The 16,104-nt window shown below is 36.6% G+C and overlaps 1 protein-coding gene across 4 annotated transcripts in view; it reads right to left on the bottom strand.

Moving 5' to 3' along the window:
- LOC150087077 (single-stranded DNA-binding protein 3-like) overlaps positions 1-16,104 on the bottom strand; it is a 538,273-nt gene that overhangs the window by 165,844 nt on the left and 356,325 nt on the right. For all 4 annotated transcript variants that reach the window (XM_090371800.1, XM_090371798.1, XM_090371799.1 and 1 more), the window contains one exon: positions 8,756-8,794. In XM_090371800.1, the coding sequence (XP_090227926.1) occupies positions 8,756-8,794 (39 nt within the window). The remainder of the gene's footprint in view (positions 1-8,755; positions 8,795-16,104) is intronic.

The following is a 16,104-nucleotide window of genomic DNA, read 5'->3' on the forward strand; positions in this document are numbered from 1 at the left end:
AGTTCTCCTTAAAGAAATTAGAATTTATTTCCATTTCTGTCCAAAAAATTGTGTAAGTCATACTATCAAGTTCAGGTAATGCATCCTCAAAGTAAAATCCCATTTGAGCTTCCAACTGCTCATACATCTCTTGAAATGAATATTCCTGCAATGTAACAATACCGGAATCCACAGACATTGTACTCTCACTACTCTGCTCATAGTAAAAGCTTAAGCGGTCACAGTGATGCCTCATTTGCTTATCAAGAACTTGAATATATTTCACCTCTTAATAATTTAGTGAATCTCTTATACATATAATTTACTAGGAAATCTCACCATAATCATGCTTATCCCAGACAAATTATTAAATGTTCTATAGTACATGATTCAATTATCAGTACATATTTAATAGTCACAACCCAATCTTTAAAAGGGCACACATCGCGGGTTTAGTGTCAAACAACATTAACTACAAAATTATTTTGTAGTTAACCAAAAAAGTCATTTAACATCTTCTTGCTTTACCGGAAATGTACTTACAGCCTAAGCTAACTTGTATAGTACTAGAGAGATACAGTTCTATGACATGATATGCATTGTTATTTGTATAAAGTAAACTAAAGTTATCGCAAAAAGAAAACGCGGTTTTGTAGTTAATGTTGTTTGACACAAAACCCTCGACATATCAGTCTGCTTTACATCCACCACAAGATTAAATAAAGGATTGTAATACTAAATTATCCATATGGAAACACTATTGCTGTAATTGGCAAATATTATCAGTTTCCTCCTGGGCATGTAAATCCCAGATGGAACCGATCGCAGTTTCTTCGTCATCTAATTGAGTGCTGTCCAAAACCAATATGGCCACAGTAATGCTTTCCAATGGTTATTTTGCAGGTCTATCACTTCTCAATATATACAGTTATTGGCAATCTGAATATGCACCCCTCCCCCCATAGATCACCTACAGACTAACATAACTTTGTACAAGTTCACTTCTTATAATCCCCTTATTAACATCTCAAAGGATGCTTTATAACTTGAGATTTCAACTTGCCTTCAAATATAGATAGGGATATTGATTCCAGCCACCCCTATGTAATATAGCTGAATGACAAATGTACAGTAAACCCCCGCTATTCGCGGGGGTTATGTTCCTGAGAAATGTCGCGAATACTGAGTTATGGCTTCCATAGTAATAAAGGGGTTCCGTTCCAAAGTATGAAATATATAAGAAAAACTAGTCTAAAATTTTGTCTATGTATGTATTATATATACCTTCATAATATGACTATCTACTTAGACAGTACATAGTGATGTGCAAGCATATGGCATAGAAATGAAAATAAGAAACAATTTAATATTAAATGTAATATTGATTAGAAATTTCAAACAAATCTTTCAAACCAGCGCCTTTGCTAGCAAAAAAACTTATCCCGCCAGTGCTGTCACCAGTTTCACTAAATTGTTGATAAAGGAGTTTTGCCTTTTCACGAATGATGAGTGAACTTAACGGAATTTTATTTTGAGTTCGGTCTTCTATCCACAGATTTAAAGCCTTTTCCATTTTTTCTAATTTAACATCACGAGTTACAGAGCAAATTTTTGAAGCAATTAGCGCGTTTTCACGGACACTACGGCGGATTTTTTCTTCCGATTTCTTGATTGATCATACCGTTGACTCATTGATTTTATGTTTTAACTCACTTTCACCATTACAAATTTTATCTAATAACTCAATTTTATTCGCTAATGTCATCACCTTCTTTGATATTTTCACATTTCTCTTGTTATTTGTAGCCATATTTTTGTAGGGGTTAGAAGGAACTTGTCCACAATAGTCACTTTCTTCCGTTAACACACCTGAAAACAGTCTGTTTTACACTGCAAAACAGTAGATTTATCACTTTTGTAAGCATATCAATTTATAAATTGATAAATTTATTCAATTTATAAGTGTATAAATTAAAAACAAACGACGAAACCTCCCATGACAAGCGCATAACACATACTGAACAAGGATTAGCGATAAACAACCACGCTCGCGATTTTGTCACCCCTCACCCCCCACCCACTGAGCGCTGTTTTGACCGGGAAAGATAATTTTAGCTACGCCCATGTTTTTTTATGGCGGAAAATGTTCATGGCGCTTTAAAATTCACATTTGTTTAGGTTTCATTTTATATTAAATCGGCGATCGCGAATACAGATACCGCGAATAGCGGGGGTTTACTCTCTTGTGTGAATTGTAAAAGGAACAGGCGAGCACATAACCATTCTCTCCGGGATATTTTATGCCCAGAATACCAAAGGGCTCTGGAACTCGTAAGACTAAGGACCGCTGATGCCTAAACCAACAAGAAATACCAGTTGTGTCCCCGCTCCAGTCCTGCCCACTCTTTCTGGAAGCCTAAGAGGAGCCCCCGTATCTCAGACTAAATACTTGAGAATGATGCAAATAAATGGGCAAAGGTCCCGCACAGTTGCAGATGAAATACGCCAGGCCACTGAGGAGCATTCAATTGATGTAGTTCTGATTCAAGAGCCGTATGCTGCAAGAATACAACCCCACCAACCTCTAAAATTACTGGCTTTTCCATACACACTCGAGTCATTCAACCTGTCCCAGTGGACCCTAAAACATGTATAGCAGTCATAAATAGGGATCTCGATGTCCTGGTTGTCCAGGGCCTCTGCAATCAGTTCTCCACCTGTATCCAAATTACATCTACAGATCAATCATTCTACCTGATGTCACTGTACAGCCCTCCCTCAGGTAACATCAATGAAGCACTAAACGTTTTGGAATTCGCCCTGAATTTTATTGGCTCCAAACAACTCCTGGTTGCATCTGACTTGAATGCAAAATCCCCCTTCTGGCACAGTGCGGTTGCTGATGGCCGTGGCCAGCTTCTTGAGGACTTTGTCCTCAGCCAAAATCTTATTATCCATAACCAGCCTAGCCAGTTCACTACGTACTCTAGCTCCACCGGTGAATCTAATATTGACTTAACCTTCTCTACAAAGGACCTACGTCAGTCAGTTAGTTGCTGGGAGGTAACTCCGGATCTGACTGTTAGCGACCATAGAGCCATACTGTTCCATCTTGACTTGGTTCCACCGAGAAACAACAACAGAGCAAGGCCAACTGACTTCATTAGATTCTCTTCGAGAAACGTCAATTGGGAAGCATATGACAGCTCCATAGAACTGGACTTTCCAAATCCAGACCCATCACAGATGGACTCGCTAAATGCAGAGGATTTGACCACCTTTATCCAGCACTCCATACTCAGAGCCTCATACAGGTCCTCAAGGAAGAAGGTGTTCCGCCCAGCAATCTGCCCATGGTGGACCCGGGAACTTACCATCCTTCGTAAGTCAGTCCACTCTGCGCGCAGGAACTACCAGCGACACCGTGATTGGCCAGCTCCTGATGTCGAACGCCTTCATAGGGATTATATCGCCAAAAAGAATGAGTATACCAAGGCAATTGCAACCAGAAAGAGAGAAACTTGGGCAAATTTCGTAAAAGAAACCAACCGTACAAATCCATGGGCCTGGCATATAAGATCTTGAGAGAGAAAACCTTCTCCCCAGAAATATTCAACACTGTTTCAGTAGACGCTCAGGAAACTAAGTGTTGGCAGGATTCTGCCAACCTTATTCTAGACAAACTGTTTCCACCTGATGACATCTCTGAGGATCACCCAGAACATTCAGCAATTAGAGCTGCCAACAGCAATTATATAGCAAAAGAGCAAGCCGACCCATTCACACTAGAAGAACTGGGAGCAGTCCTTAAAAACATTAATGCCAAAAAGTGTCCAGGCCTTGACCTAATAGAATATATCTTCATCATCCGCTTTTACACACTGCGGCCGCACCATCTACTCCTTCTCTTCAATAAATGCTTGGAAGAAGGATGCTTTCCAAAAGAATGGAAGTTTGCCCTCATACGCCTCATCAAGAAACCTCACAAACCACCAACAGACCCCCGCAGCTTCCGGCCTATTGCCCTGCTGGCTAACCTTGGTAAGGTCCTGGAGCGACTCATGGCTCTGAGGGTTGTCTCCATGCTACAAATGCATGAATTGGTCTCACCATGCCAGTATGGCTTCACCCGTGGAAGGTCGTGTGAAGAAGCTCTTTTCGATTTGGTTTTACATATTGAAAGTTCTGAAGAAAAATTCGAATTGGCCATCTTCATAGACTTCGAGGGAGCCTTCGACACCGTCTGGTGGGATAGTGCCTTGGCACGCCTTCGAACTGCCGCTTGCCCCCGGCAATTATACAGCCTCTTCCAGAATTATTTTTCTGACCGAGCAGTTATTCTCAAGTCAAAATTCCAGCAAGTCACCAGATCAGTAAATCGAGGTTGTCCCCAAGGGTCAGTCCTGGGACCCCTCATTTGGAATATAGTCCTCCAAGACTGGCTCTCCCGCACCTTCAGGAATGCAAAAATTGTGGCCTTTGCTGATGATCTCACAGTTGTGGTGTCAGGGCATTCACGGAAGGCCATTGAAGAAAATGCGAACCAGGTCCTCGAAGATCTCTCAACTTGGGCCGCACTTAATAAGCTGCATATCAACCCAACGAAAACTAAAATGATGCTATTTAAGAATAGACTGGATCTCAGGCGCCCACCGCAAGTAAAGATATGTAACGCTCAACTGCCAATTGTCACTGAAACCAAGGTACTTGGAGTGATTATTGACCACAAACTCAGCTTTCTCCCACATCTTGTTAATCTACGAAACAAAGTTAAGAGATTCTCAGGAACCATCATACGCATCTCTAAGAATGATTGGGGACTCTCCAAAAGGTCCCTACGGTTGTATTACAATGCAGTATTTTTACCAATTGTGACCTATGCAGCCGGAGCCTGGTTCCATCGGGTAACTCTTGTAAAGATGCGAGACAAGCTTGGAACCATCCAGAGGTCAATGTTAATGGCAATCTGCCGAGTGTGTAGAACGGTCTCCACTCCTGCCATTCAGGTCATTGCGGGAGCACTTCCGCTCGATCTACATGTCATTTTCCGAGGGTTGTGCTTCCGAATTACGAGAAATATCCCAACAAGGATCCTCGACATTGAGGTTAATCTGGATGCTGACCCCAAGGCTGAGATGACGCGGTGCTACAACAAGCTCTTCAACATTTGGCAAACTCGATGGCATAATTCAACACTGGGCATTGTCACAAAAAGATTCCTACCTGATGTAACCTACACTGCTACTAAATCTGTACAGTCTTGGTTCACCCCTTCACTAGAAACATCATACCTAATTACCGGACACGGATCCATGAATGAAAAATTACACCATCTGGGTCTCCACCCAACAGACCTCTGCCATTGTGGAGCCAAAGAGAACTGGTGGCATGTACTGTTCGAGTGCATTACGTATGCTGATCTGAGACACAACCTTGTCAGCTGTACACAGATCTCTGGCGAGCATCTAGAGCTCTTCCTACAGAACCCTAACAACCTCCCTGCACTGCAAACCCACTCAGCTGAAGTCTTTAAGCGCAGACGAAGGATTAACAGGCCCCCAGTGGCAAACATCGAGGACCCAGCAGTGAACTGAAACCAACCATGTATTCCCCCCCCCCCTCCATCCTGCTACATGGGCTGTGGAGCTTGTTTCTGCGGCCTGTGTTCTGGAAGGAAAACACCATCTCTCTCTTCCCCCCCTTTATTTTTTATTTATTTTATTTTATTTATTCTTTTTATTTTATTATTATTATTTTTTATTTTTATTTTTTTATTATTATTTATTTATTTATTATTATTTATTATTATTATTATTATTTTTTATTTATTTATTTATTTATTTTTATTTATTTATTTTTTTTTCTTCGCGTTCTACAATCAGTCACATGGTTGGTTTTTTTTTTTTTTTTTTGCGAACTTCAGGGTTGCTGTCACTTTTTTTTTTTTTTTTTGTTGTTGTTTCGCGTTTTACAGTGACTGTTTTTTTTTTTTTTCCTTTTGCACCACGGGAAAATCTAAATATATATATATATATTATTTTTTATTTATTTATTTTTATTTATTTTTTTCTCTCTCTCTCCTCTGGAGTGGGCCCCTAGAGGAATCTGGCCCACCTTTTGGCAACATCAGGTGGATCAGAGTCTCGTATTGAGACGGTACGTGTTTAGCTGGAACTGGCCCACCTTCCCGTGGTGTGGACGAGTACCCAGAATCATCTGTCCAGGTGACTGATGCTTCTGGGTAGCCAAGTGGCCAGAACAGAACAACAGAACACACACATAATACACACAAACCGACGTCACACACATATCTGGCCCATTTGTAGAGATACTGATCTTCACAGAGATACGAGGCGGAGTTGAACTAACGTTCTAGGAGCCGCCCCTTACAAAAACACATGTCCACACATGTCCACATGTATTTGTTTACAAAAGCTTATTATTCATTCGCCAATATGAGGTGGTGCTAATTAATTTCTGAACTTCCACCTCTGGTCATGCAAGCAAATGAGTTGGTTATGAAAGAACAGCTGTTTCTGTTCTTTCATAACCATATTCTTTTGATGTTTTACTACAAGAAACCATATTTCTGAATGATATGCCTGCATGATTAGCACAACTCAAAGAAACATTATATTCTGTGATAAACATTGTGGATAAGCATTTGGCACATATGACAGCATCATCACTAACACTACGAAATGCTATATCTACTTTTAGATTTTTCTGTGCACTATGCATATACATATAGCATTAACTGCTGTCCTTATGCATATGTATTTGCAAACATCTGACCACATTGCATATCCTGCTACTTGAAATTGAAAAATCATATCTACAAAAAGCACAAAGTAAATGTGTTACTTTTTCCAGATTTTATAATACATGGAAAATGTGTATATATGTCTTCTGAAATTTTATGTTATACTTCTTTGGCATCTTAGTGAAAAACATTGTTAACCAGCTTCATAGCACAGATGTCTGATGAAATGGTCGCATACCATACAGAATAATGATGCTGTTATGCAGCATTCATATTTTCCATTAATAACAAAAACAAGAATAGATAATTCCATTAAAATATAACTTGGAAATAACACTATGTGGTGATTATTCATGGATTAATTTTGAAATTAACTGCTCTTTTACCATGATAATAATGTAAAATTAGTTTATTAATAAGTGCATTGATGTAATTCCTAAACTTATTACAAAGATATCGTTTCAGGATTATTGCAGAATCCCATCATCAGACCATCTTCTTCTTTCAGTCACACAGTTCCCTGAGGAGCTGTTGGGGCCACCAACAAATTCCTCCCACTGTATCATTCATGTGTTATATGAGCGGTACTGCAAAATGTCATGTCCAAAAGTTCACTGATCCATCCTTCCACCTAGTTGCAGATCTTCCTTTAACAAGTTTCTGGAGTTGGTTTTGTTATGGTCTCTGTGGCATCAGATAATGTGGTGGTATGCCAATTCCCACCACATGGCCGATTTTGTAAGGGGCCGGCTTTAATTATAGGAAAAGTCATCATGCATCCCATGAGAGGCTGTTGAAGAGGAATGGTGACTACAACAGAGCCCCACTTAGTGCAGAAGACTGATTACAACTGGTTTTTACCTGGTTTCCAAGGTCGGCTATGTATATACACGGATATATATTAATCATTAGATTCACACAAGTAATTATTATATCTTCAGTCAATGAATTTACTCATACGGTGACGCTATAACCCTTCTTCTTCCTTCTTTGATGTCTAATTAAAGTCCAATATTTCCAATTAATTATGTTGAACATATTTTAAAATAATTTTCTCCCAAACAATAAAGCATGCAACGTTTCCTTACCATAAACATATTTTCATGCTGATTTGCACAGTCTTAACCCCCAATGAATACATTTCTTACATTTTAAAATATTTGTTCCTATATTTCAATTCTACACTCCTTTCATATGGCATTAACTGCTGCATAATCTTCTGTATTCTTGAAACGAGCTAACTTTTAAACTGTTATTTTAATCTTGGAGCCTAAATATTTACCACATAGATATAAATTATGTGTCTAATGAATCCTTTGTATCTCTTCTGTATGTTAAGATGTATTTTCAGTTTTTATGCTTAAACCACCAAATTTTAATATAACTGAGAGCACATTTTAACACAGCCACTACACGTAGCGCTACTATTATCAGACCATACAGGATTGTTAATAGCTCCTTCACTTGTCTAAGTCTGATTAGAAATACCATGAAAACTTGCTTAAGTTATCCTTTACTTGTACCATACTGCCAGAATCGCGTTACAATGTTCTGAAGTTCTATGAAATTAATTTAGAAAAATAATACATTATCTTTATTTAATTTCAGAAGCCGAAAAAGATTAAACACCATTTTAATGAATGAATATTTAAAGATTAAATATTTTTATTCCAATGATTAAACAAACTAACTCAAATTAATCTAGCTGAAGCATTTTTGTCCCCAAACTTTGAGTGTGAGTGGAATTAGCTTATTATTATTATATAGAATTATGTTAATAATGATAATATCTCTTGGAAGTTTTTTAAGACAAGCAAGGTGGTTCAACCCATTCTATTTGTTATTATTATAATTTAACTATTATAATGTGATTACCTAAAACTACAAAATGATATTATTTCCTGATGTCTACATTTTATGGTAATTCAAAAATAATTATATAATTTTTGGTAATTTAATAAAAATAACTTCTATTTAATACATTTAAATACACTGTAATCTTGAATTACTTACTCCATAATGACTTCCTGGTGATGAAGATGAGTAACTCATCTGTTGAAATAGAAATCTAAATTAAATGCTTGATTTTGCAAATATTAATATATTACAGTAAATATCAATTTATTTTTGAGATAAAAAATTCATGGTAAAATATGAATAATAATTTTTTGACTGAATAAAACAATGTAGAATATTTTAATTTTAAATAACATGCCTAATGAATAAATGAACATATAATATATGATTATTAACAGCCGATTATTACATAATTTTTAATAAAATAACAGTTATTCTTAGAAAGTTTTTAAAGCAAGCAAATAGTTTAGGTTTAGTAATATATAGTATATTTGTTACAAATATAGGATAGGTAACCCTCGTATAACACGGTAGTTTGGTTCCTACAAAATCTTGTGTAATGCGAAACCGAGTTATATGTGACTAAAAACCAGTACAAAATGGGAGGGGGGGTACGTACATTTCAAAAGCTAACAAAAAAAAAAAAAAAAAAAAAACACCATTTTTTTTATAACTATCGGAAACTTAATTTTTATAATAGTCTTACCTTACAAACTGTGATACATATATGTCAGATAATGTACGTTCATTTAATTTTTTTCCTCTTCATCGCTGGTTTGTCTGCTTATGCTTGATAGATCTTTGTAAATTTCTTGGTATGGAGCTAAACATTTTTGAAGCTCCCTTTTGAACTTTGTGCTCCTTTCAGTTGAAGGATCTGCATCCAAAAAATAAGATTCTAATTGCTCGGCTAAGTTTATGCCTTCCCATATGCTTTATAGTGTAAAATTTGGAACTTCAGAATTTTTATCTGTGCTATCATCCTCTGATGGCACCTCCGTAGCCAGGTGGGAAGGAGCAGCAGTGAGTAGTACACGCTTCTTGATTAGACCGGGGTTCGAGTCCATCACCAAATACGGAAAGGTCAGGGAATGACCACCGCATATCCTGGAGCAATATGGCCTTAGTTGCTAATGCTCCTAAAAACCAAACAACATAACATAACATAATATCCTCTGATTTGATTTATCTCCGATGCCATTTCCGCCAAATCCGCTTTGCCAGCCTCTTTTACTAACAATAATTCCTGAATGTCTTCAGTAATCATATCAAAACCTTCCCCTCATACCGACTTAACAAGTTCTACTATCACATTGGTTTGACCATATTTCCTGAATGAACTCACTCTGGCCATACATTTTTCCAACATGTATTTAATGTTTACAGTTTTACTTCTTTGAGTGATAAAGCTATGATTCCAATATGGTCTACAATTGAAAAATGTTTCCATGCCTCCATCGCTTCAACAGATTTGGAATCAATTTTTTCCAAAATCCATTGTAACAATTTTCTGATGTGATGAGTTTTAAAAGTAGATATAATGCCTTGATATAATGGCTGAATTAAAGAAGTTGTATTAGGTGGTAGGAACATTACTTCAACATTTAGATGACTTAAACCTTTTGGATGGCCTGGCATATTATCCCATAGTAATAAAACTTTGAAATCTAGATTTTTCTGCTTTAATAAATAAAAAAAAGAACACGGCACGCACAAGTTGCAACAAACACGATATGCACAAGTGAGATATGGAGTAATGAGTTTCTGAAAATTTATTTATGTTTTTTATATGATTGAATATTTCATGGAAGGGAAAACATATTTCACCATAATAGCGTGAAAACCTACAGAATTCCAGCTATCAGAACTATAGCAAATGCAAGAAGATAAGAGTTTACTACCTGATTATAATTGATTGAATAACAGAAAAGTCCAATTAACCGGAAAGTGCAAATTATTTTTATTGTTTCATGGTTGTGACCTCTAGGAATGTGCTTTTGAAAAATATCATGAAGGCGATAATGACTAGTGAGTCAACAGCAGGGATTCACAAAAAGGAATGGAAATGCTGAAAATGACATCTAACATAATAGCATGGTTTTCCTGTAATTCTCAAACCGTGTTAGAGCGAAACCTTGTTATATAAGTACCGTGTTGTGTGAGGATTGCCGCAATTTATTAATTGTGTTAGAGCGAAACCATGTTGTAGAAGTACTGTGTTATATGGGGGTTGCCTGTATATTTGTTACTATTATTATCTGTCACGTTTCCATGAATATTCATCACACTTACATAATGGACCCACCCAGAATTTATGGTGGAAAATTATATATAATTTTTATTTCTGATGTGATTTGGGAAAAATCTCATCTCATGTGATGAGATTTGGTTGAGCGACAACAATAAAAGTTAAGTTAGAACTTATTATTTTTAGTAACTTTTAACTTTAACTCATTACTTTTTTTCAACTAATAACTAAAGAATTTTTCTTTAGTTATTACTAAAGAAAAAAATTCTTTAGTAAAAAATTCACTAAAGAAAAATGTAATAAAAGCCATTAATGACATTTCTGAACAGCCTAGCAAGATACTGTAATACCATGTGTAACGTGGTTTTGATCAGTGCGGGTTTTGCTACAACACAATTCATAATTTTAAAAATAATTTTAAAACATTTATAATTTTAAAACAAAAACAAAACGGTTTATGATTTTAAAACAAATCTGAATGTCAAAATCAGTTGTCAGCCATAACCGATATGCTGCCGCATGCAGTGTTGCATGCGGCAACATTCCTACACGCAGTTCATACTTCAGTGTTGTATTAGCATAGTTGGAGGACAGTTGTGTTTGCTCGTTATCGTCTCAGGTGCTTGTGGCTGTATTGACTCTATCTCATGGTTGGCAGTGTGAAAATTATTTTATTAATACGGTAATTATGAGTGAAAACAGGAAAGGCCAACAAGATAGTGCATCAACTCAACTCTTCTGCAAATTGAGGTCCAGCGAGCATACGAAGATGAGGAAGAAAAAAATGATGATGTCCAGGTGTGTACAAGGGAATTTTCATTAAGTGATCTTTCTATGTTGCTCAGGAAAGTTGAAGATGTTTCTGATTTTCTTATGAATGCTAATCCTAACATCGAACGAAGCTCTAGAGTTCAAAATGCTATAGAAAATGCAGTTCGTTGTTATAGAGACATGCATAGTGAGAAACAGAAGAAAAAATGTGTACAAACTTCATTGTTGAATTTTTTTAAAAAACAATAAAAAATTGTGACGAAGGTAAAAAAGCCCACACGAGAAGCACGCAAAAGTTCGATAAATTTACCAGTAAAAGTACTTTGCCGTAATGGCATTTGTATACTGTTGCTTACTCGGTAAACATACAGTGGGTGTTATCAGTCAGGAGTAGAAATTGAATCTGATGGGAGCTTGAACCCCTCCCAAAATGGAGGGGGTAACCTGACCATTTTTCTTTAGAATCACTGGTGGACTGGTGGATGAATTGCTTATTAAGAAAAAAAAGGCAAAGGTAAAGGAAATCCACACGAGAAGCACGGCAAACTTCGTAAAAGTTTACCAGTGAAACTACGTTACAAGCATTTTTCACGATGCCAGAACTTCCGATATGACTCTGTTCGTGGTTCAATTACTGATTCTAAAGAAAAAAAGGTCAGATTACCCTCCATTTCAGGAGGGCTTCAAGCTCCCATGGGATTCAACTTCTACTCCAGACCAATAACACCTACCGTCTGTTTATCAAGTGAGCAACAATTTTTTTTTTTTTTTTTTTGGTTTTTTTTTTTAGGAGCATTAGCAACTAAGGCCATATTGCTCCAGGATATGCGGTGGTCATTCCCTGACCTTTCCGCATCCTCCGTATTTGGTGGTGACGGGCTCGAACCCCGGTCTAATCAAGAAGCGTGTGCTACGCACTGCTGCTCCTTCCCACCTGGCCACGGAGGCGCCTGAGCAACAATACAAATGCTGTTATGGCAAAGTAATTTTTGTCGGTAAATTTCATCAAATTTTTGTGTGCTTCTCGTGTGTGCTTTCTCTACCTTAGCCAAAACTGTTTCTTGCTTTCAGTAATAAACATCTCTAAAAATACATGTTTTTAATATTTTGGTACCAAATAATAAATAATTGCTCACTGGTTTTAGTGAGGCATTACAGTGTAATTAAAGGCCAGAAAGGCGTATTTGGAAAAATAAAAATAAATAAAAAAGCAATAATCCATTGTATGTAATAATGTATTGATTAGCGTGGTACTTCCTTGGAACCAATTAATGGTGTTACACAAGGTATTACAGTATTTCATTCCTGTATAAAAATTAATCCAAACTCTGAAAATTTTAATGTTAAAGATATAAATAACATTAAATAAAATATTTATAATTCAAATAAAAAACTTCAGCCAGTTTTATCAGTTTCCCACTAAGAAACAATGATGTGTTCTCACCATTAACTCTAAACATAATTAGAAAATTTTATATAGAAAAAAGAGAATAATAATTGTGGTATTTTTGTATGATACTAAGAAATTTGTATGCATTTCTAGAATTTATTCATTGCATCCTTTAGATTAAGAAATTAATTAATATCTTAATTAGAACAGAAATGGGTATATAGTTTAGTAATAAGGCTGCAAGCTATAGTTGTTAATTTTGAGATGGCTATTCATAATTTTGTTAAGCACAAAACTGATTACTAGAAGTCAGTTTCATTTAGGGAAGGCTTGAATGCAGGAATTATGTTTAATCTGTGAATATAAAAATCTGGAATCCAATGTAGAAAATGGATGATATACTTATCCGCCATTCCAATTTCAAATGACAGTGATGATGATTATTTTATGAATGATTTTATGTCAATATAGAAGAGTGATTAAAACTGGACTGAATCTGCTGATTTTTTCAGTTTCCACGTATATAGGCGAGAACACGCTATTCCCTCCAAATATCAGGTCATAAGCAAGTTACAGTAAGGAACAGACTATGAATCCCAGAAAAACAGCTGGAGAAATACAAGTTAACACTGAAAATAAATCATTACAAAATAAAAATAAGAAAATTACCTAATTTTTAATTACTCCATTCCAGACACTGAATTTCATGAATGACAAAAGTTATATGAATACTTTTGTAATAAAATAACTAGATTTTATTTCATCAAATGCATTTCATATCTGTAAGAAATTCTAAGAAATTTTTAATGATATACACTGCTCTGTCAAAACATTATGACCATTCATGTTTTAGCAATTGGCTGTTCCTCTCTATCTGTGAAAGACGTGTCAGAGTGATAACGTCAGGTACTGGTTGTAAGGTGGCAGTATTATGGAAACTGCAAATAATTTGGGCTGATTGCTTGTACTGAAGTTAAGGTGTTCCAAAGTGGACATATAATAGAAAGAACAGCAGTTTCTGGGATAAGGGTGGTCACAGTGAATGTAGGCTGTCTTGCCTTGTGCAAGCCAACAGACAGAAAATGGTGGAACAGCTGACATTGGACTTTAATCAGGGGACAACAAGTGCTGTTTCCAAGACCAAGATCCAAAGAACCCTCCCCCACATGGTCCACTGGAGAAGGCACTCGGCCAAGGTACCCAATGGCAACATGTCACCAAAGATGCCTAAATTTTGCTTCTGAAAAGCATCACTGGACCACTGGTGACTGGAAAAAGCTGCCTTTTCCAATGAATCACATTTTCTACTATTCTGTGTGGATGGTAGATGGAAGACAAGGCGATGAACTGCAGAGAGGAAACAATCTGATTTACAACAGAAATAGACAGATGGCAGCAGTGTTTTTGTATGAGGGATATTTTCTTGGGGATCTCTTGGAGCCCTCATAACCCTTGACGGCACTCAGCATTCTAAACACTGCCTATCCATTGGAGCTGATCAAATACACCCCTTCATGGTGAGTCTTTCCTGATGGCAGAGGTGTGTTCCAGCACGATAATGTGTCCTGTCATGTTACTGATATTGCTTGAGAGTGGTTTACCAAACACAATAATTACTTCCTGGTGCTACCTTGGCCACCAATTTCACCAGATCCGAATCCTACAGCACTCTAGGATTATGTGGCTCAACAGATTTGGCTTTTGGATGCTCTATAATGGATTACTGAAGATCAAAGGGATGCAATCCTACTGATATGGCAGAACATACTTCATGCACCATTTAGAGGCTTTATAGAGTGCATGTCCCATTGTTAGATACTATTAGAGGTATGTCAATTTTTTTTTTTTTTTTTTTTTTTTAGTGTGCACACACTGCCTTAGCAGTAATATTAAGGGTACCTGCATATATACAAATAACTTTTATTTACAGAAAAATTAATAACGTGCTAAAATTAAGAGAAAGAGACTTGCAGATTTACTCAACAAGTACATGTCAATGTTGAAAAAAAATTGAGAGTTAGGGTTGAATGTGAAAGTGTATATCGACGAGGAATATTACAACTTTTTGAAAGTGATAAAGCCCAAGAAACCTATAGGGAAAGAGAAATCCAAAGAAGAAAAAATTAGTCAAGAAACACTTATGATGAACCGAAGGCGAAAAATGAAGAGCAAGATAAACACTGACAAGGAAAAAATTGAGTATACTGAGTTATGCAAAGCCATTAGAAAGAGACTCAGAGAGAACATAAAATAAGAAGATTTAACACAAGAACAGTAGAACAAACATTAAGGGAAAAACGAAGGATTTAAATCAGCAGCCATGAGCAGTAATACAGAAAGACAAATGATACTGAAACTGAAGAATAGCGATGGTGTACTTATAAACAGCAGAGAAGGCATAATTCAAATAGCAGAAGACTACTATAGAGAATTATACAAAGAGCGAGGGAATGATGCCAGCAGTGGGGAAGATGGATTGCAAAGTAGCAACACATACGACATACCCAATATTCTTCCTGATGAGGTAGAACATGCATTGAAGAAAATGAAGAATCAGAAAGCCCCGGGTGAAGATGAAGTTACTGTAGAGTTGTTAAAATTGAGAGGAAGAGACATAACACAAAAACTGGCAAGGCTCTTCACAAAGTGCATTAGAAAAGATGTGATGCCTAAGCAGTGGAATAATGCGATTATAGTTTTGCTGCATAAGAAAGGAGATAAATCAGAAATTGGAAATTATAGACTTGTTAGACCAATTAGCTTGTTATCCCACATCTACAAGTTGTTCCAAGGGTCATTACTAACAGATTAGAAAGAATACTTGATGACAATCAACCGAAAGAGCAAGCTGGCTTTAGGACAGAATTCTCAACTATGGATCACCTTCACGTAATATCACAGCTAATGGAGAAAGCAAATGAATATAAAACACAATTATGCCTGGCATTTGTGGATTATGAAAAGGCATTTGACTCCATACAGCATAAGGCAATGTTTCGGGCACTGGAAAGACAAGGCACTGACACCCCATATATTATGATTTTGAAGAAAATATATGAGAGTGCTATCTCCTTTATTAGACTAGACAAAGACAGT

This window comes from Mastigoproctus giganteus, chromosome 4 (assembly GCF_048544385.1).
Source record: "Mastigoproctus giganteus isolate SK-2022 chromosome 4, ASM4854438v1, whole genome shotgun sequence".
NCBI lineage: Eukaryota > Metazoa > Arthropoda > Arachnida > Uropygi > Thelyphonidae > Mastigoproctus > Mastigoproctus giganteus.